General features: G+C 40.8%; 1 protein-coding gene across 2 annotated transcripts in view; it reads right to left on the bottom strand.

The window, feature by feature from the left end:
• Positions 1–23,089, bottom strand: part of PCSK2 (proprotein convertase subtilisin/kexin type 2) — a 135,557-nt gene that overhangs the window by 58,220 nt on the left and 54,248 nt on the right. For both annotated transcript variants that reach the window (XM_014966447.1, XM_014966446.1), the window contains exons 3-4: positions 2,139–2,252; positions 343–451 (exon numbers count right to left, since the gene is read on the bottom strand). In XM_014966447.1, coding sequence (XP_014821933.1) covers positions 343–451; positions 2,139–2,252 — 223 coding nt within the window. The remainder of the gene's footprint in view (positions 1–342; positions 452–2,138; positions 2,253–23,089) is intronic.

Below are 23,089 nucleotides of genomic sequence, written 5' to 3'. Positions count from 1 at the left end.
TTTCTTAAGTACTTTTTGCACAGCAATTACGTCCCCCAGTCAGTGCCTACAGAAGTCAAGGGGAGTCTTTCCTTTGGCTTAATGGCCATTATACTGTGCCCTGGAAGATACCTGAGGGGTAATTGCAAACTACTTTTAATGCTTGGATATCCATGTTTCAGTATCCCTAGCGGAGGCTTTACAGCATATTTTCCCTGAAGATCTCAAAGTCTTTATGGAGGTTAGTAGTCTCAGCACCATAAGCGATCCATTATTACTTTTTAATCTTTTTTTTTTTTTAACTTGGATTACATGGAAAAAGCTAACTGAAAAATATTATATTAGCATGCAGCCTTCACTTACCATCATCCATAATTCCTATGGTAACTCCCTTCCCTGTGTATCCCAGCTCCCATGCTTCAGCTACATTAAGGTCAAGTCCAGGAGTCCCATCTGCTTGACCAGTGTTAATCTAATACATCAGTGAAAAAGAAGAATAGCTTTTTTTACTTAATAGACACGTTTCATCAGCCACTGAATTTTGCTTTATATCTTTGCGCGTATCTTTGGTATGGAAAATACCATTTGCTTTGAAGTACACATCTGCATGTAATCATACCTATTGCAATAATGCAGTACTAAAATGAAAAAAAAAAACAAACAAACCTACCCAAACCAACCCTGGATAAATTCACTTCTTTGTGGTTTACAAGATTTGATCAAACACTGAATCTTTTGGATCCAAAAAAGGGCTTTTCTGCTTAAGCATGTCAGGGCAGTGGCTCAATCCAGACAAAGTTAGACCAATGGATTTTACAGAGGACTATTTTAGGAGAGGAAACGCCTTGATCTTGAAAGCAGGGATCTACTGAAATTCACATCCACTGGGTTTAGTACCAGAAACAAATACTTTGGTAACTGAGTTAGCCCCACTTTAAGCAGAAAGGGTTCACCAGATGAACTTCAAGGGGTCCTTCTCCACCTTGTGTGTATGTGATTCTAGGATTTTGCGGTATGGGCAATTCCCTGCATCTTCAGGCATTACTCGTGTTCACCAATCTCACATGCAAAGATTTGAGGGAAAAATAATATGGCTTTTGCTGTTCCAGGTGCAAAAATTTTCAATTTTGTGTCAGACATCTAATTTTAAAACACACTTTAGTGCACTTTGTAATCTAAAAACTAAAAATCTAGACGTCATAAAAAAGTTGTTTTTATCACTGCAACATTTTGTTTGAAGTACCACAAAGAAGTGAGTTAATACACACTTTAATTTTAATCATCTCATCAGGGGTGAAGTCCCACCCATGCTAATGTGCCCTCATTCATCTGAAAACTCTTGTCTTAGAAAAGAAAACAAAAAACAAAACCAACCATATTGGATGGATTCATAAAACATAAGTAATGGATTAAAAGGGAAGAAAATAAGAAACACCATCCTTAAGTAGAAAGACCCTTACTAAGTGAACAAGGCAGTACTGCATTTACTATTTCATCATAAAGAGATTGCAACATTAAAACTGGCCAAAATTACTTTATCAACTTCTTAAATAGAAAAATACAATTTTGGTTACTTTTGGGTAAAAATGTAATTTTTCTTTTAAGACTACAGACTTCTCCCTATAAAATATGACACATTAAAAATGAAACAATTTAGCAAAATATTAATTTCTCTTGACACTAGCTTAAGCCAAAACTCATCAGTTTTCAGCTGTTCTGCTTTTGACAGAAGAAAAAAAATTAACATTCACATTTCTGTAAGAAAAGAAAAACCTCAACTTCTTCTAGCCAATGCACTAGAACTTTTTGTTATAATTCTGTAACAATATTTTACCTGGCAACAGCTCAAAGACATGATTCATATGCAGTTTTAGGGGTCACATCAGCACACCAGGAATGCCCACAGGACACCAATACATTTTCTTTCAAGCCTTCTAAGGATCTTTCCGTTGACTGAAATGAAATTTAGCTCTTGAAATGTGCTGGGTCTTCCCAGCATAAAAGAGGTACAGTTAAAAACAACAGGACAGAGCCTTGGATCCATTCCCAAGTTCTTGTGACATATTTGGGAAGAACTCTTGCAAAACATTTCAATATCACAGAATTGATGAATGCCAATTATTTAGTTATGATTACTGTGATTTTCTTTCAAAACTTACTAGGTACCATTGCTTCGTAAATAAAGGATCATTCATATTGATGTCGATGTCATTGATGTCTCTGTATCCTCGCTTCCTTCTGCTGAAGCCTTCCTGTTGCACAGCTTTCTTTACCTGGAACAGTTAATTTTTACATCTTTAGCTCAGCATTCTTAACAAAAGATACAAAGGGTTGGTTTTTTAGCCTTGTTAAAGATTATGCCAGATCCTTAGCCAGATAAAGATTATAAATGCACATCATTTGTGTCCGTGTAATTAATTTGCAACTTCTAAAGCCTGTGGGCTGATTTCCAATTGAAATTTGCCAAGATGGAGAGAGCTCAAGGACTGCTGTGATGGTTTCATAGGGAAGAGACATTCCAAAGCATCCCATCTAGAGGAAAGCTACAGCTTGAATGTGTTTTAGATACCTGAGAATTTGCATAATGAGGAGCCTCTACTCTGGTATCCCTACTGTCATGGATCTTCTTGCCATAATTTTCTTTTTTATAGCCACCAATAGCAAAACATTGGTATTATTAGATGCTAAAATTATTTAACTCATTCCCAATATGTCCCTGTTCCAAGCTGCAGGCATTTGATAAAATGAGGATGCAGGGCTCACCCACACTTTTACTTTTTCAGACATTTCTTCAGGGCATTTTCAGAGTATTAAATAGCCTTTGCTGCCAAAGAGATTTGCTGGGAGAAAAATATCTGTGGTTGTGTGGTTTCATCACGCTCCTGAGTTTCTCAAACACACATCTTGTAGAGCTATCTACTTTCAGGGATTATCCTTGCAATAAATAAGTGATAAATAAATACATTGGCAAGAAAAACTAGACAGCAAAAACGTCACTAAACTGACCAGACTGGCTAAAGTGTAAAATATGAAAATACTGGTTATGAAACACAAGTAGCCATATTTTTTTTTCAGACATCCTTTTCTTTATGAATAGCAAATCCACAAAAACCATTTAACTAAGCACTGTAGAAAACAAGAAAAGTTAGAGACGCGAGTATCTTTGGAGGCAGGAACTACAGACGTCAGACCATAATCATCTTATTTGTAACCCTGTAAAAGAGCACTCCTAAAGGAGATCACTGAGCAGCTGTAATTGTCGTTGTAGTATGTGCTAACATATTCCTAGACCTTGCAGAAGTGCTGTCAAGTTTGGCATACTCTTTTTGTACTCTTTAGCCTAATACCTGAAACCAGATAGCATGAGTCCCAGCATTTAATTAGAAATAAGTGAAATTTTTAAAAATAAATAAATCTAGCCCTCTTGATCAAAGAGGATTGCTTAAAGCCATGAACTGAGTATACCTTGGGATGCAGCAAGAAGGCAGAAAAACCCCTAACATCTCCTTAGGTATTTTCTTGAAAAAATTGCATGTTTATTAAATATTTTGATAACTCAGAGAACCACTTCTACATGCATGGCTTTGGAATTTCTGATTAAGAAGATGTATAGAGGAGTTACACCACTGGGCTGCAGTAACTCATCTAGTGTCAGTCAAAATCAACAGCAGTGAAATTCATCCAAAGGCTAAATTGGATCTTAGGTCAGCTGAGTCATTCTTGGAGGTGTCCTTCTGCCTCCGTTAATTAAAGCAGGAGCCTCAAAAGACAGTGCCCAGTGACATGCCTAAGGCAGAGACGAATCTGGGATCTAACTGATGGGGGCTAAAAGCTATTTTCCTCACAGCTATATTGCTTCATTTGAAGTCTGAAAACATAATACCAATTCAGAGTGAGCAGGATAGGGCAGAGCGCCCTGAAAAGGCAGTACCAAATGTTTCTAAAAATGTACTTGTACGAATTCTAACTCCTTAACTAAAGGCATAAAATGATAAAATTTTGAATTGGTAGCCGCTTTCATTTAGACATGTATTTCCATTACTTGTGCAGGTTCATTAAAAGCAGAGCAGATTGAAAAGAAAGAGGAAAAACCTGTTACAAAATAAGCTGGAAAGAGGACAGTGATTAAGCAGGACCTACATTAGTGGTGCTAGGTATCCGTACAGAGTAAAGAAAGGTGTAAGCACTGTTTGATACCTCTAAGATAAGGCTCAGTGATGCCATGGAGACAACAGAGCAATCCCCCGTCATTCTGCCTTCCCCGTCTCCACCCCTGCCTCTCTGCTCGCGACTGCAAACCCCGAGCTGTCACCACAGAAAATAATTACCAACAGGAGCCAGCCCTCACTTAGAGGGATGCCAGAGAAAAGATTTCATGCGTTCGTGCTCCCACGCGAGCTTGCTGGCTCTGCAGGACCTGCTGCATTAAGGCACTGAATTAGGATTTAGCACAAAAGGATTTCTACTAATTAAAATGCAATGCTATGGAGCCCCGGCTTTTCTTTAAGACAACCCAGAGGAAGCGGGGAGCAATTTGCAGAAATAGCACAGGCTGGTTTCCCTCTTCAGCATCATCTCATTTGTCTGATTTGTTCCATCTTCACAATAAAACAGAATTTATTTTTTCTATTATATTATATTACATTATATTATAATTTCCTGAGACAAGGAAACATACCCCTTAAGGGGGTACAGCCTCCTCTGAACTAAAATCACTCTGTAGGCTGTTTTCCAAACGTTTCCCATGGAGAAAAGGCATACGAGGATGTTACCATCCAGAGAGGTAACAGTCTCAGAAACTGAGGCCTCTTTTTGACTACATAGACATGGGGGTTTTCCTCATGTTCAGTAACGATGGGAACTCATACAATCACATCCAGAAAAGATTAGGCACTTGTGTCATGAAATGAGTTGAAAAGTTTAGGTAAAGCCTTGGTATCTTCTCACTTACATAAGCTATAAATTGCCTCATTAAATTGCCTTGTATAACCCTGCACAACCCAAGAACTTGCCTTTCTCTTGATGAAGATGTGGCTAGAAAGCAACAGTCTCGAGAAAAGATAACATCCATATATTCCAGAAGAAAATCCCCAATAGAACAAGCTTATCGTTGGGAAAGGATGATGCAAATCCAGTCACGTGAGTGGAGACCTGCCCATTTCGGGCTGCAGAGAGCTGACTCGGAAGAATCCTAGTCTTCCTGCCAATTGGGTACCTGCACTAGAAAAATTGTGTTTCTCCAGAGCTGGAAAATTGTGTTTTCATATCTAGTCTAGATCAGGAGAGGGTCCACATCTGAGTCTGCTTCTACCTTGTGGTTTTCTTCTAAAAGAAGAACAGGTCTCCCTGTGACATCAGTAACATAAACGCATTAAGTACCATGTTGCATGGTTCAAAAACACATACAAGAGGGAACACCTTTGCATGCACAGCAGTAGGCGATCATTGGAAAACATTCTGATCCTAAACCAGCCCTAATCCCATGGAGTTGTGTTAAATTCAGACCTGGAATCCAGCCCTCAATCCAATGCTCAATGCAACCCTGTGCCATCTTTTAAATATTTGTTTCTCTAACTGAAACAGGAAAAACAAGAGTGTTCATAAGACTCAGGCTTCTGATAATAGCATCTCTAAATTATTTCAGCCTGTGAAGCATGATACTTATTAGAACCTGGTGAAGGAACGAGATTTTCTTACTAAAATAGCATTAATTTTACTGTCTCAAAATTAGGCTTATTTATCAGCAATAACAGCCTTTTAAAAATTACATTCTTAATTCCTTTAGTCCTTCTTCATTAGGATACAGGATTAAGTAGAGAGCAAAGTCTGAGCATCTACTTTATTAGCATGGGACTAAATCACCTAAAAGTTACTAGCTGTGTTGTAATCAGAATGAAGGTCACATATCAAAGAAGGTAGCCCACGGATGGTACCATCCTTAGAAGCAAAGAAGGTTCAAGTATTGATTTTTAATATACTGGTACTTATGCATGGTGCATAAAGTCACTTGGACGATAATAAACCAGCAGGATACCGATGCAGAACAAATTAACAAAATAATCAATTGACTGCAGTACTGCTCCAGGAGGGCCAGAAACCACAGCACTCTAACTGCGCTCTATGCTCCTGTGAATGCCAAGATAATCAGCTCCTCGTTTTGACAGAACAGGGTTAATTGTACTGGTGAGCTCCTGCAGTTAAACGACTCTGTTATATTGAGCATAAATGACAGATTTACTAAATTATACCAGCGGGTGCACAAAAGTGGAACAGTGTACACAATCCCCAACCTCAAGAACCAAGAACTTGAGAACAGAATAATTCAGGCCAAATTCTAGAGGAAAAAGGCATTCCCACTGATGACATCTAGTACGCATGGCTTTAAAAAAACCAACCAAAACCACACAGCAGTGAGGTGATCAACCAAAGGAAGCACTAGTTCTTTTTTCTCTAAAGCCTCAGGGTCAATGCAGGTCTGTTCCTGAAGGTGAAGTAGGATGTTGAAAACCAATAGCCTATGTTTTTGAAGAAGTCAGGCTGGTGGTTGGATGTTGGACCTATGAATTGCACTTGCAGATCAGTCTCCTGTGAAGGTGGTTCAGAACAGCATGCACAAAGGCATTGTCAAACAAACCACCTTCAGCTAGTAGAAAGCTGTCCTGACTGTTGATATCATTAATTTCTGATATCCAAAGAAACATGGTGGCAACAAAAGATAGGGGCAGAAAAGTTTAAGTGAGCCAGAGTGACTTGCACACATAACTCCCTTTAAATAGTAACGAGAATGTGGTATCATGCACCTTCAGCAGCTTTCTGGGGTCTTATCCAAAAATGACAACTGCTCTGCTCCTAAACTCCATACAGAGTTAATGAGCGAGTGTGTCTTTTTTACCTCTGATTTCTAAGTGAACACAAAGATATTTAATTTTACTATCCACTCCATCCCTGTAACATAAAAGAGATGTATCTATTAGTGAAATACCAATCCCATGCACAGAGTATGCACTCATCACCTGCACTGTCCAACAGCTGCTTGCTGGTAAGCTCTGAAGGTGTCAGAGAGGAGCACCCATCTCACATTCTTCTACATTTTTCTTAAAACCCATTTCAAGTAACCAAGTTCTGCGTGAATAATGCTGACCCCCCTCACTAGCAAGAGGAAAGTACAGACATACTTGAATTGTAACTGAAGTCAGAGGAATCAAAACCGAAGCACCTTTCAGTGGCAACAGGGACAGCTCATTTCTGCTCCTAAAGTGACAACCTGGGCTGGTGAGGCTGCTAGACTCCATCCAGCCACAGCAAAGCAGAAAACTGATGTCTGTCACCTTGATGTAGCTGGATCCATCTGATTGATTTCAAACTTTCTGAGCCTGTTTCAAGGCATAGAAAGAATAAGCACGGATGTTAAGGGGCTTTTGAGTATCACTGACCACCCAACAACTGCTCCTCTCAAGCAAGCCAGTAACTTTCAAAGGTTCTCCTGGATGTCTCCCATACATAGCAACAAGTCCCCATTGTTAACTGTAGGTGCCTCTGGTGGATTATTCATAACAGAGTCTCCAAGCACCTCTTCTACCTGTTACTATTAATCCCTGGGGTGTATTCTGTACAGGGACTCTTTCCCCAAGTTTTCTTGCCACTTGTTGGTAGATGCAGTTAGAGCCACCATACCAAAGACGTAGCGGCTGTGAAAGCACAAGTCCTTTGAAAATTTAAAATTTATCAACACAACATTCCCTGCCATTTCTAAGCAAAGAAGAGATGAAGAAAGTTTTTTTCAATTTCAAAGACTTCATGAAAGTAAAAATGCATCTCTTTCCATCAAAATATTTGTATCACTCTTGTTTTATACATTTTAAAATGGCTATTTTCACAATGACAAACACAGACAGCAACAAGAATTGCTTTAATTTCTAGGAAAAGTCATGTCCACTATAAAATATGTCAATTTTTCATTGCTTCTAGCCATCCCTCTACCTTGCTGTAACTTTTTTGCTTTGTTACTAGTTGAAATAGGATATGAAGGACCTGCTACTTTTTTTTGCTTCTTGCACTTCATGGAAAATTAGAACTGGTCCCAAACATCTTTCTCAAGCCAATCCCACTTGCCTGCCCAGACATTCCCAAATTTATATTGGGTATCAGCAGGTACTAAAGCCTCTGGACACTTACGCTGTCCCCTGTCATCCCTCTTGCGATGTCATCTCAGTTTCAGTTGACTCCACCTTGTGCTCTTTGAACTTTTTTCCCCTCTCCCCAGTCATGGTATTGCAAAGTGTCACGTTCCCAGTAGACCAAAACAGGGACAAAATACTGCACCATTAAACTCTGAGGAAAGACTTCTACTGATTGCCTTGAACAGAAAATCCCAGCATAGCTGGGGCTGCTTACTAACTTCTCTGCAAAATTCACTGAAAATCATAACACCAGAGGTAAGCCCATTTAGGAAACAGCCCCAGAAGTTCAGCGTCAATCAGAAAATAGTAAAATATGAACAGCCTGAATTCAAAGGTTCCACTCAGGCAATTAACCTTTTTTGACAGAAACCCAATTTAAAGAACTCATGTATCAACCAAGTTGGTATGTTTTAAAAAAATATGCCAGAACTGACTTGCTTCTGCCTTATTTTGTGACCTTTTGTTTTCCTGATAATACTTCAGTGCTTGGTAAATAAGGAGCTTTCAAAAATAAAAGAGGAGGAAAAGAAATCAATATTTTTGTCCATTTAGCAGGCCTCTCACAGGTCAGTGACATTCAGGAAGCAGTGAGTAAAGAGACAAGGAATCAATGTGTAAGAGGAGGCTGCAGATCATATTCAACCTGCTCAGCTCAGCAATCGATAGCGCTCCTCTAGCTTCTGCTTTGAAATGCAAGTGAGTTGGTTGGGCTGCAGTGTAAAATGAATGCTGAGTAGGGACAGGCTGCAACACAAAATGCCATTTTGGTAAAACAGAAATTTTCACGGTATCATGCCTTCTTTGACAAAGTTTTTTTGGCTCCAGGATAGAATTTATTAAGGGGAAAGACTGAAACAGATAAAAAAGCTGGATATTTTGATATGCAGTGCACTGCCTCAAGAACAAGCAAACCGCTTCACACCTTCACCCCCTTCTCAGAGTTTGGTGTGAGGGCCATACCAGGACCTACACTACCACAGATGCAACTATTCTAGGAACTCCCTTCTTATTTCCAATTTTTTCCACTACCTAGACAAGCCAACAAGAGAGCACAGGCACTTCTGAAATCTTAACAAGTTTCCAAAGGAAAGAAAAATTTCTTTCTTAATGTACACGGAGAAGCTGACATTGCACTTCATGGTATAATGACAGAAAAGTCAAAGTGATTTATATTTCAAACAATGTCTTATTGCAGGACAGTCGCTTCAGTTACAAAATCAAAGATCTCTGCAAGAAAGAAATTCCCCAGAGATGGGCTATAACTGCATGCATTAGTCTCTCCAGTGGATCCGGAGAGACTGCAAACTACAGGGACACTTTATCAGCAGCTTGTGGGTAAATTTTGCACTTTGCTGTCTCACCAGCTATGCTGGGCCACAGAAATGACCAGCCTCTCCAAATCAATCAGAATAACCACCTCTCAGTGCAGGTGTAAACAACAGCATTCCTGGTGACAGAAAAGAAAATTGGGCCCCATGCACATAGGGCACTATCGCCTGCAGATCCTCCCTTCTGAGCTGCCAAACTGGTTGCTACAAGTCCCTTTTTTCCCTTTTCTTACATCGCTTTAGCAAATACTGCAGATATACCTTGCTGAAAACATCATGCTTGAAAAAAAACCCAACCAAACCAACCCACAAACAAAACCCACCTTCTTCTTCTTCCTCAACAGTAAAAGTCTTTTAAATGGAGTGATTTTCATCTATTACAAAGGTAATCTTTGAGATTTGAGATGATACCCAAAGTAGGTCTAAGTTCTATTTGCAGCCTCTCTGTGGTATCAAAGGGTTTTAATTTAAATGGCCCAGTTCACCTTTAAGACTGCAAACTTTCTGGCATTGAGACAGGCTTTTGGATGTACCCGTGCAGTACAAAGAAGAGAGAGGCTCATACGATGCTGAGTCTTCTAATTTAGTAATTCCCTCTTTGTCGTCATTTGTTCATTTATAACTTTGGACCATTTCTTATACTCCTGGGCAGTATTCCAACAAAGGACTTTCCTCCTGCTCCACAATAGCTCTCTAATCCTACAAGGAGAGAGATACCACAGAGTCCACCTTTATATAACCTCCTTTTTAAAAAATTCCATTAATATGGTTGCTGCTTCCACCCAAGCGATGAATATCTGATACATCCCAAGAGAACAGGAGTGCTCATAGGCTAAAGATTCCTCGAACTCTGTTGATTTTAAGTTAATTTATTTCATGAACCAAGTCTCCAGATAAGTGGGAACTGAGGGAAAATACTACTAGGAGAAAAATCTGTTCAGTTTTGTTTGTATCGGAAGACTCAACTCACAGGTAAAGTTACTGTCTTTGTTAATGCACACCCTTGACTCACCTTGATGCAGAAGAGACTTTGGACATTAGCACAAATATTCACACATTTCCACAAACACATTTCCACTCATAAAGCTTCATTTGTAGTAGCTTTACCTCTGACTTCACATACTCCCTTTCTAAAAATGCCAATTTGCTTTACAGACATTAAGTGTAGTCCATATGGTCAGACTGGAAGTGCCTTGCAATATGCCTGTGTAGGTGTGCATCATCATTTAGGGAAACTGAGTCAGCAGGGGATGAGAATTTAAAGTAAGGCTGCAGCACCTGCTGAAAATAGACACCTTGGTCTCCAAAGTGATTTGGAGCTTAAAAGCTGGCTTCTGACCTGTGCTACAACTCATCATACTTCCACTTCATTTTCCACAGCTTCCTTCCCACTCAAATTTCATCTAATAGCTCATTATTCACCTTGAAACTTCTGCTTGGAAAAACGTAATACATGTTTTTCTCTCATGGAATTGCTGGCACGGATTATTCCTTCCCATATTAACAGTAAACACGCCATAATGTTAAGCTTGTTGAAGAGCTGCATGTTGCCCTGTCCTTTATGTGATTTATTTTGCTTTCCATATGTATGTACTCCCTTCCTAAACACCACCCAAGTAAAAAAACCAAACATTTTCATATAGCTTGCCCCCAAGCCCAAGGACTGCGTTCAGCCATGGTAACTGTGGTGGAAGCTGTTTGGGGTTCCTCTCATGCAGTAGGGCTTTGAGTAAAAGTTTACTTCAGCTTCCTCTAACATTTAGGGCCCTTCCGAGCAGATGGGCTCTGCTGGATCCAGTGGCAGTGAAACATTTTCATACAAAATTGTTGCCAGAATCTCAGCTGAAGAGCAACTTCCCAGAATAAAAACAGTATCATGGCACTAGGAGGGAAGGAAGGCAGACTAATGTCGGTGGTGCTATCCTACAGGCAGTGCATGAACCAAGCTGAAAATCATTTTGATTTAAAATCAAGTCTGAATTAAAGCAGGCACTTAACATTCACTGTGGGTCCCCAAAACCTGGACTTGTGGGGTGACAGTGAAGAAAAGGTTGGTTCCGCCATGCAGAACCCAGGCTCTCTCAAACCTGGGTTCCGAAAGGGCACAGATGTCTTTTGATTTCATTTTCTTGGCTGCAACCCTGTGAGTGCCCTACAGAATACAACCCTTCTCTTCTGTAACCTATTCTGCACAGTCATTGTTCAAAACAGTTTTTCCTGTCCCTGTTTCTCCTGGTCCATGAGCAAATGATGGAGTTTGCATTTGGGGAGAATACTTCCCGAGGAGACATCTCTTTTGGTTAAGGTGGCAGGGAGCACCTCTGCAGAGGAGATCATCACAAACGGGCACTTAACCCTTCTTGCAGCATCTCCTGCAGCCTCTGTTCTGAGCCAGGTCCCCGGTGCACCACGTGGGCAGGTTGCCAGCACTGATTTCTGCCCACTGCTGTCAACACCTCCCCAGCCAGGTGACATCTGCAGAAGGCCCATTTAGCTTTAATAAAAAAAACAAAGCCTATTTTTACAAAGCTGCCTGCCTGGAGTGATATAGCAACAACTGCCAAAAAGTCTAAGCTTGTTCTAATATCTCAAACCTGCAATGCTTAAACTTCAAGGTTCGCATGAGTGGTAGTGATATATTAGCGAGCCTTTCTTGTCCATTTTTAACGCCTTCAGAGCTCTGTTGTTATCTCAGTGGAGATGAGATACAGAATTGCAAACCACTGATCTTCCTAAAGTGCTGCCTGGTGGGGAATTACATGGGCTGTACAATGTCTTCTCTCAGGAAATTTCATAACTAGAAGCCAGACACAAAACAGAAGCCAATCTTATGACAGAGGGAAAACCGCAATTATGCCGCTGCTCACATTCATGTATCTGCTCATGCACCCACCAGCTGAGTGGTTGTTTATAGCACAGCTACTTCTTTATTCTATTACCATAAATACACTGGACACAAAAGACGAGGGAGCTTGCTCCTATGCATCCTTTTCCCAGCCCCAGTAGGGAGCAACTGATGATTTGTATCGATCGGGCTGTAGACCATAAAGGTTGCCAATTGCACTTCTTCAGCTCCCAGATTCAGAGGTTTATGGATTCCCATCACAGAGCACGTTAATAAAATCAACAGAGGTTTGGGTATCAGTGCTGTACAGCATCGGGTTAGTAGCGTATAGCTGCCAGAGACGGGCCATCTGCCACAGAGGAAGCATCAAAACAGAACAGTTTCTACAGAACAATTTCTGTACCAAGAGGAAAGGTAGGAAAAGCCAGGAAATAAGGGAGCAGTTTACAAAAAGGAAAGAAACAGTCCATGCCCTGTAATTCTGTCCTTCACCCAAATCAGTTTTTAGTTTGGTACTTCCAAAGGACTGATACTGATCCTTGTCATGACACACTGTATGTCAGAATCCTTTCTTTCAGCGTTCTCCCTCAATAAAGCAGAGAGATCTACATTGGGACACTTTTCTCACCTCACGCCAGAATCTGGCTGCCACCACAAGTGGCAGAAAACCACCCTTCTGCCCCTGAACTCCTGAGCTGCCCAGTGCCTGGCATGAGCTGAGTATTGAACCCATGTTCCCCCAAGCAAAGTCTACAGCTCTTTTCTTGACAAGAGACTCACCAGCTCTTTTCTTGACAAGAGAATCACCAGGACACGAGCAATGTGGCAAAGGGATCACATCCGGCAGGAGACTGTACGCAGGAAACCTAACACAGAGCAGTGGTGGGGTCAACAAAGTGGGGAAGAGACACCACGCTGGGGCACAGAGCTGGCCCCAACACAACAGAGCGCACAGGGAATTAACAGGGAAGGAAAAACCTGTGAAATGGAGACAAGTATTAATACCCTCGGAGTTTATCCCAGTTGAAACTCTCCTTAGCTCGTCACGGAGACAGAGTAGTACAAGGCCAGTGGTCAAGTTCTGTGGTCTGAATATTCTAGATGGGTTTTCTCAACAACCCCCTTCACAGAGAGGTTTTTTACATCCCTGGCCATGTTCTCCAGCAGCCTGTCCTGCTGGCCACTGGCCAAGCCTCCCTCCAAAGCACATCTGTACAATTAAAATTATTTTCAAAAAAATCTTAGAAACAAAAGGGTTTCTGCTTTGATTTTAAGGGACCAGCACATCCAATTGGCAGAGATTTGTCACAGACCCTTTTATTTATCCACTGCCAAGAGCAATGAAAACTGACCCCCAAAGACTAAAAAAAACTCATTATTAATCAGAGCTGTACGTGTAATAGTAAGGATTTTGGGACTAGAATTTTCCCTTGTCCCCACTGGGTCAAAGACTGGTTTAAACAAAGTGATAAAATTATGATCCTGCTGCAAATTATTTGACCTATTGGTGCTTTGTTTTTGGCCAGGAGTAAGGAAGTATCTTTTCAGTTCAGTTATTAGCATAAAATAATTAGACTTTGGAGTATGTTTTCCTCCCAGTGCACATACATTATTTGCATCACTATTAATAGTAACCTCTCTATTCACACTCACTGAAAGGAGGCTATACCCCAAGGGACTGAGAAAGACTAAACCCTAAATATGCTTTTGTTTATCACCAAAGATTTCCATACGCTCCTGTAAACCCCTGTCCTCATCATACACTTCTTGCTCTTCCTGGTTTATTTCCATTGAGACAAATGTTTAGCAAATCATGGAAGAAAAGCATTTGCTCAGGCTTCACACAGGAGGCAATCAAAAACGATGCATGCGAATTCCACGGAAATTGCTCTTTGTGTCCAAACTTTGAGACCCAATTCATGTTACGGTTTCCACAGAACAAAAAATTATAACAAAAGCTTCCTCAATGAAATTACATTTCTTCGGTAGGAAAAGCGATGAATCTCTGGTTAATATGAACAGTGCCTGCTGTGTGCATATCTAGGGGCTCTTCATAGTTCCAAAATGCCAGTATTAACCTGTGTCCCGGTGAGCGCTGAAGAAGTGGCTTGAGCCCACCAGTACTTCAGAGAGTAATGAAAAGGAGATCCGGGGAAATAAACTACTACTGCAGAAGGATTTGCTTTATGGCAGTTTGAACAGATGCCCAGATTGGGATATAAAGTCCCCACTACAGCCTGAAGAAGTGTAAAACATCCAGGGCTAAATGACAGAATCATGGACTTGGCAAGCTGTTGACAACATCAGAGATGACATCTGTTCTGGGCCTTTTCTTTAAGAGCAGGGTGAGCTGTACCTATGAATGACCATCACGAAAGGAACCTGGTGAACAATGAAGCGCTGCCAAAGATACAGCAGAATCATCTAAGGACTGCCAAAGTCTTGGCCCAAAAATGTGGTTACCCTCATGAAACTGAGGGTAAGAACATTGTTTTGCAAAATGGGGAAACCTGAACAAAAAAACCCAGAAAACAACTCTGATGTCTCTAAAAAAGCACTGAGAATTACTGTTCTCTCTACTGGGTAGGGTCCCTCATCATTCCTCAGTTCCCTTTCAGGAAGATCCAACCCAGTTTACGTTATTCCCTTTTGTTTCATCTTGCCACATGGCACCCTGGACTGAACTGCAGATGAGATCTGGGAAAGCTTAGAAACATTGTGGGGGTTTTTTTTGTTGTTTTGGTTTTTTTTTTTTTAAATTCAATGATATTCCCTATTCCAACACCAACTATCCCTTCAACAAGAAAAGTGAGAATGGTGTCAGAGGAAAAAAACCAGCGAGGACAGAGGAGGCAGGAATACCTAAACTCAGGAGCAGCACCAAGGAAAACATCAGGTGAAACCACGATAGTGGAACAGCAGCGCGCGTTTGGTATAAGCTTCTTGGCTGAAATTTAATTTTCCAGAAGTGCAAAGGCCCAGGTTCCACCTCGTCTTGCCCAAGGGTAAATACAGACTCACTCCATTCATTTCAGTGAAATTACTTCAGATTTTCACTGCTGCAAATTGGAGGAACATCTATCTCTTGTGTTTAACACCATCCCTGTGAAGCAGAAAACTGTTAAAAGCCTCCCTCCGGTTAAACCCAAGTTCAAACTTGCTGGGCTGAACCTGTGAGGACAAATTATTATTCTTTGCTTCAGGGGAAAACATCTGTTTCCAAAGAAGTAACCAAATCACAATACGCAACCCACTGGTGAGGAAAAGGCACTGAGATATGGAGGGGGAATAAGTAAGTAGCGGTGCCCAGAGGAGGTGTATACCATTCAGCCGGAGATGCAGAGACTGGTAAACCAGTATGTGCAGGCTCTGCAAGATGGACATGGGCTGGAGACCACCTAGTGTAGGTGCAGTCCTGGTGCACCTCGTAAGTGGTGGGTCACAGGTATCTTCTCTCCAGCATTTCCTTCTTGGACTTCATAGAGGGTCAGCATAAGCACCCGTGTCCAGTTCCACAGAAATACTGCAAAAATCCCAGTGTGATCCCCCACGTGTACTTCCTTCACATACTTCTCTTCCCTCCCATTTAAGCCAGGCAACCTCCTCCTCCACAGGTGATGAAAACTGGCCAGGGGAATTTCTCTTCCCTTTATGGTAACTCACAAAGCAGGCAACGTTTAGAAAGGAAGAAAGCACAAGCTCCTCGTACCTTACAAGAGCTTGTAACGGAGGTCACAGTTTGGTCAGGGATAAAGGAAGCAGATGGTTATTTTGTGTGGTTTTCCTTGAGATCCATTATGAAAACAGAGTCCTGGAAAGTTTTTACTGAACAATGCAGTAGCTTATCTGAGGTCCTTATGGAAAATATGGCTGGAAAGGAGAAAAAAAAACAACCCACCCTTCCCTGTTTTCCACCTTCACAACAAAAAAAATACAGGCAGAACTGAGAAAGGTTCTCTCCCATTCCCCACCTCACGTGTGCCCTCTCAATTTAACTCGGCACTTGACAAAAACCCACATAAACTTCAAGGAAATCAACCATTATGGCTTTCATCAAATTCACTAATTCCTCTAGTCAAGGTGGGTAGCTGCTGTTTCAATCAGGCAAAACTTATTGTTTCAAATCGCCTCACATAGGGGACAAAAACTATTTATCATTTCATTCCACACCTTCATCCGAGGTTAATGCGCTCAAAGAAGACAGCACCTCGGCCTGGAGGTACTGCAGTTTGGGATCAGAGCTAAGAAGGTGCTTTGTCCTGGTATCCTACTGGTGCTCCTGGCAGTTGGGGCTGGAGAACTGAAGGGAACTAAGTGTCACCTTCCTACCTGCAGAGAGCCAAGAGAGCTCCCATTTCCACAAGCAAATACTATCATTAAAACCGTGCAACACTTACACAACCCTAATTGCTCAAGAAATCATTGACTGAACTCTCAGACAAACCATACCTTCCCTGGTCAATCAACACTCATTTGGGGTCAGCAGCATAATCTAAAGTAGGTCTGAAGTAGTACAATGAAACACAATTCCCTGATTTTCTGCTTCTTTCCATCTGCAAATGCAAAGTCAGGGGAGCGTTGGATTTTACCTTCTGGGAAATGCTGCACATATACATTTTAAATGCATAAACCACAGCAGGTTCAGTCAAATAACTTGTGCACAGTTTATCCAAAAAATTAGTTGCTTATTGGACAGCAAAGAATGAAGCAGTAAATGAAAAAATGGTACTCTGGTTACAGCCTCCTGAGCACAAAGACCTCTCGCTCCAATCTCTATTAATGCTACAGAGGTAAATGCGTTTCTCCATCTGCTGCTGCTGTTCCCCAGGAGGAGAAAGCACCATCCTGGGCAAAGCTGGAAGAAGCCACGGGGAAGCAAGGACAGGAGCAGAGGCAGGACCGCTAGTGCCGGATTATACCCAGGGACAAATGCCTCCATGCAATTCTGCTATTATTTTACGCTTAGATAGCCTCCAGCACAGTAATTTCCCCTGAGCCTCCAGATCATGCATGTGGAAACACTAAATGACAACAGTAATTACAGTTTAAGGTTATTGTCCTTTGTCTAAATCTTTTGGGCTTCAGAGAATCTGCGCTAATCTCTTGGTTTTTATTTTTTCCCCACTGTTCCCATCTCAGTTTTCTTATTGCCCAGGTGCTGTAAAGACCACAAATGGCTGCAATCCAAGCTTTTTTTTTTTTTTCCTCCCAGAACAGTAGGTTGGGCATCTGGAATCTACTCCTACTTTTGCTCCGCTTCGCTGTATGACCTTCTGGAAAATTTAAAGCCCTTCTCTATTTCCAGCATTTGTGAAACAGGCATAATCCATACTTGAAATCTGTAGTTAAAGATTATTTAATTACATACTGTAAAAGACCACAAATTATTTCAAATGGACAGACAGATCATTTCAGTGGGAGATTTACAAGTATTAAATCACCAAAGCAGTCCCTTTCTCACTGACGTCTATTCTGTAGGCAGATAGAAAGTATTTGGACAGATTTATTTGACTTTCTGGTTTACACTGAATTATTCATTGTTTGCAAGTCAGGTAGGTAATTCACCTTGCACACACTTCTCAAGTACAGTGCTAATAAGAAAACCACCACGGGTAGATTTTTCTGACAAACAACATTCTTAGGTGAACAGCTATCTTTATGGAAATACATCCTCTCCCTATGCAAAAACATTCAGTATTCCACAGTGAATGGCACGGCACCAGTAGACGTCAGTTTGACTCATTCCTAAAAGCAACGTCCTTTTTCATACCTTCCAATCTCAATCTGGCATTTGCATTTCTTTCATACACCGAAACTTTCTTCCAAACCTCACTGACACATGAAAGTGAAAACATTTCATAATTAAACTCCAAATTCCACTGAGACTGCATATGGCAACTCTGAAATTAAACAAAACAAAAAAAACCCCAAACAACCACCTTTGCTATGTTGCTCACTGCAGAAAAAGTTTTCTTCCTTAGAGATAACTAACCAAACCAAATAATTTATAATATAAAATTTATAATATAAAATCAAAATAACCAAAACCCTTTTATAGGTTTTTCTCCAACTTGCTTCCTGGAAGTAAAACCAAAATTATTCATACCTCATCTTCTGTACATCTCAAGTTAACTACTGGGTTTTTTTCAGTTTTCAGTGAATTATAGCCTATGAGTAAAACATGCTTTCTTCATTGGAGGACTGCATCACTCAGCTCCCATTACTTCCTCAGAACAGGGTTTAAGAAGCCGCTAAGGATGCTCTGAGGGAGGGCAATCTCAGCCTTCTTGGATGTTTTTAGAAAAGGCAGGGAGAGTTGAGCTCCCCTGGATTTGTCTGTGCTAAACTCTTCAGGCAGTTTTGGATAACAATTGTGTCCTAGACTAACATCCAAACAAGATTAAGAAAAGACCCCACTTTTGATGCAGATGTTGAGCAAATCATCATTGTTCAGCGAATTAGGGATAGAAACAGCTTGTGCCAAGCCCCTTTGCTTCAATTTTTCAAAATGGCTATGGACCAAAGACCCATTAACTGGCATCAGAAAAGGAGAAGTCTGCACCGCTGTGAGAAGCTCAGGCCCACCCAGTGGCTCTGCTGCCTTTAAATTCAATCTAAATGGCTAAGAACAAAGAGCAGCCGTGAAGTGAGCAGTGAGTTACCCATTTCTAGGAGCAGAAAGCCATAGTCTGACCGATAATCAGATCTCATTTCAGAGTTTGTCTCCTCCTAGCTGTTTTTCCTTCCATGAAACATACTTTTCTCACTGTGGAAACTGGAGTCAGACATATGGATGCCTGGAAATAGGATGTCCATTTGGAAAGAAATAGCGAAACTGAGGAAAACAGTCAAAAGCAATCATGAAACAAGGTTCTAACCAGAAGCGTTCAAACAAAGCTAAACTGGTTTTTTGCTAAATAAAATCAGTTGGTGTAATAAAATATTTCTGCCCTGATTCTGTATGTCAAATATGAAAACGTAGATTCTGTTTCTCTTACATTGTGATTGCACTATCAGAAATAAAATGAGTTGAGGTCTTTTGGAAAATAATCATTTTAGTTCAACAGAAAAACTTGCATAAGCTTTCCTTATAACATGCCCTGCACAGCTTGGGGAAGGACCCTAGAGATTCACGAGATACAAATATGGTTAGATCTGGAAATAAGGAAATAAGAGTTTAACATGGAGGTTTCCTGTCTTTTCAGAAAATAAAACAGTCCAAACAGAAATCCTCTTCCTATAGCAATCAAGGGAATTATTCCAAGAAAAGCTTATGTTCCAAAACAAATAAAATGGATTCCAATGAACGTCTTCCCAGGAGAGTATCACAGCTGAGAGAAGAAAATAAAGCAAGCACCATTCAATTATGTCAGTATCTCCTGGCCTGAGAGAATCAGCCTTTTTGTCCAACCTCTGCCAGAGATTGCTCACTGCCCCATGGTATGAGATCCATAAAAAGTATGAGGCAGACTATTACAAGAAGAGTTCAGCATGTTCCAACTTGGAAAAAACAGCCGTTATAGTAGTAGTTATGAAATCTCACATTTTTAGACACTCTGCAGACAACGACAAGAATGTGGCTTCTCCAAACAGAAGCAGGGCTGGGACAGCAGCGGTCAGCTGGAGAGAAGACGTCTCCAGGCATAACAGCCCTGACTTTGGTGGACCCACACCACGGGCAAAAGGGATCTAGAAGCTCTGCAAGGGAAGGCTGGCTGAGCGTCAGGGAAATCAGTGGCCTAACACAAAAGATGGGCTCAGGATCAACAAGGCCAAGTTAGACGGGAACAAATGTAAGTGATCACTCAGACTCCAAGAAAAAACACAGGGCAGCACCTTGCCCCACCGGGTTATTTTTTCAGGTTCCTGACGAGGATACAACCACCACATCTGGTCTTCCTCCAAAAAAAAGCAACAGGAGAGAGTGTGCAGAGGTGGTGAGGAAGAAGAGAACCAGCTGTTAATGCTCGGCACAGCACTGCAGTGTGACATAAGGTAGAGTCCAGCAGTAATCAGTTTAGTGATACTGCTATGAGACCAGGAGCATAAAAATAACAATCAAATTCGGTAACTCTTGTTCTTCTGTGAAGACTTCACATTTGCAAGGCTCATGGATCCCTTACTGTGTATTCCTCTGTATGTGAGAATAATGCTTGGAATCAGTAAAGATAAAATGGAGACCAACTATTTACATTTATGAAATGTTAGGTCTGTACACATAACAGGGCACTTCTTTTCAGCACTCAGACAGTAGATGGTTATCAACATAAAACATAAAGCAGCATCTTCACAGAACTGTGGCCATTCAGCTACCACTTCGTGCAAGCGAACTTGTAATACTGACCATGAGCCCATTTATGATTGTATGGAGCTAATATTATACAACTAATTCAGAAAAATACGTAACACGAAGATGTGACAGTATTTCTTAGTCTTTCCACAATGTTTTATTCTACCCAGTCCTGTTCTCCACCTCAGTATGGAAGTTTACAAGGCCAAGAAGCATTACTCAACTTCACCAACCCATAACATACATATTAGCATTTTAATTACTATTGGCTATTCTCAGCTGTTAGAGGTACCCATTTTGCTGAAAAAAACATATTCCAATGCAGCATCAAATAATTACTGCAGAAAACTATTCAGAAACAATTTAAATCTAAACCTTTAATTCATTTCCATTGTATCTCCAAATACTGCAATCAACTTTCTCTGACCTTTGTAAACCCATTTTTGTATTCATGGACACGCATTGTGCATAAAAGCAATGATTTCACAGATGTATTTATAACTCCTTGTTGGCTTCTGAGCTGATGAGTTGGTGGCAGGAAAAAAAAATATATATACTTAAGATAGAGCATACACACTTTGAATATCTGGAAACACAGAATGCTCATAGCAAGAGTGTTTTGGAACAGACTGCAATAAACCAATAGACCAAAATACTGTTCACAAGGAAAACACCCATCAAATTTTAAACAACAGTGAAGGATGTTAAATGGCATGAGTGGATGCACTAAATAATACATTTATCATACAATATAGTAATATATGCCTCTATGTAAGTTCTTTAAGTTCTTTTAGCTTGAGTCTTTTAGTAGAAAGGCAGTGGGGATTTTTAATGTCACAGCCCTGCAACGTAAGCCCTGGCACAGCATGTTCAGATACCTAAGAAAACTACACCAAAAAATGTTGCAGTATAATGTTGTTATTGATTTAGCTGTACACTCTTAGCTGCACTGCCTTTTATTTATTGCTGATGTCATATGCAGTAAATGGTTCTGGTCATCCCACCGTACACACAAGAAACAAAGTCACTGTTTTAATAGCTGATTTTCTGAAGTCAAAAAAGAACAGAAATAAACTGTTATAAATCTATTTTGTTTCGTTCTAAATCTACTATATCATGGTCTAAAATACACAGACATCATATATTATTAGGTACCATATTTTAACTAATTCTATATTCTTCCCAAAGTATATGTCAACCAATATATTTCCAATCTTTCAAAAGGGTTTAACTCAAAGGCAGTTTTCCAGTCTCCAAATTTTCGGTTAGGTTAGAGATTTGCCAAAAGAAAATTGAGTCCAAAATGTCTTGCATTGTTCTCAAGGAAGTTTTTCTAACATACAGTCTACTCATATTGAAAACAAGAAAGTATAGCTGAACACACACGTTTTCTAAACTGAGAGCAAAGTTAACCCTGAAGATGGGCTTACACGTGGCAGCCTAGATTCTGGGGTAGCTCTGATGTTGATGCCTTGGGAAGGAAGAGCACTTTTGAAACCCCATGTATTTTGCCATCCTCAAGCACCAGTGCTCCTAGGCCATGACTGACTCTTCTAAGTCAAGCCCAGCTGTCCTGAAGTGAGCCTTGGCAAGAGGAAGGAAAAGGGTCACCACATGGGGCCAGGACATGATGGTGCCATGACAGCCCAGAGAGGGCAAAGCCAACCAGTGGCTGCTTTCCTTTGTCTCACCCACCCAGGCTTCACTGGCTTGAGCTTCCCAAGGAAGACAGGCATGATCATCACCAGCACTATGCCTGTGGATTCCTGGATCCAGTCAATGTGAAGATACAACCTTCACTGATCGTTAGCTCAGTGCACTGCATTGTTATTCAAAACCAAACCAAACCAAACAGCAAACTAGGTTCCATGTTCATTCACTGCCCATTCTCAACACCCTAATAACAAAAAAAAGCCCTAACCATATATTCTCACCCCAATTTGTATTATAACATTAAGCAGACCCCACTGAAGATTCAAGGCTGGAAATTGCGCAGACAAATAACAAAGGCAAGGCCTGCTCCACAAAACACAGACTCTTATTCATCAGACAGGAAACAGGGAGCCAGGAAAAAGCAGAGGGAGACTGGGGAAAGATGCTGCAGACAAAAGAACAGATATCAACAATAAAGCAGAAACGTAACTAATGCCAGTTCAGCAATTGACAGGCAGCAGAGTGAAGGCTGAATGCGGTCAGCTGTCTCAAAAGGGTTTTGTAAAATGACTGAACTTCCATGTGGTTACAAGTATTTTTGAGGGATAAATCTCATTTTATTACCCCACGTACCATGTTCAGCAATATGAAAACAATGGAATACACGACTAGAAGGAACGTCAAGAGCCATCCCAGGGCTCTGGGGAGGACTCAGCTACCCCCAGCCAGTTATCATCACTGTCTAACCTTGTCTTGAAACCACTGACCATGCAGGCTCCACAGCCCCTGGTGGCACAGGGACTACAGTGCATCA

The sequence above is a fragment of the Calidris pugnax genome, unplaced genomic scaffold, assembly GCF_001431845.1.
Source record: "Calidris pugnax isolate Ruff unplaced genomic scaffold, ASM143184v1 scaffold31, whole genome shotgun sequence".
NCBI classification, from domain to species: domain Eukaryota; kingdom Metazoa; phylum Chordata; class Aves; order Charadriiformes; family Scolopacidae; genus Calidris; species Calidris pugnax.
Note: the sequence above shows the minus strand (reverse complement) of the source record. Positions and strands in the feature narration are given on the sequence as shown.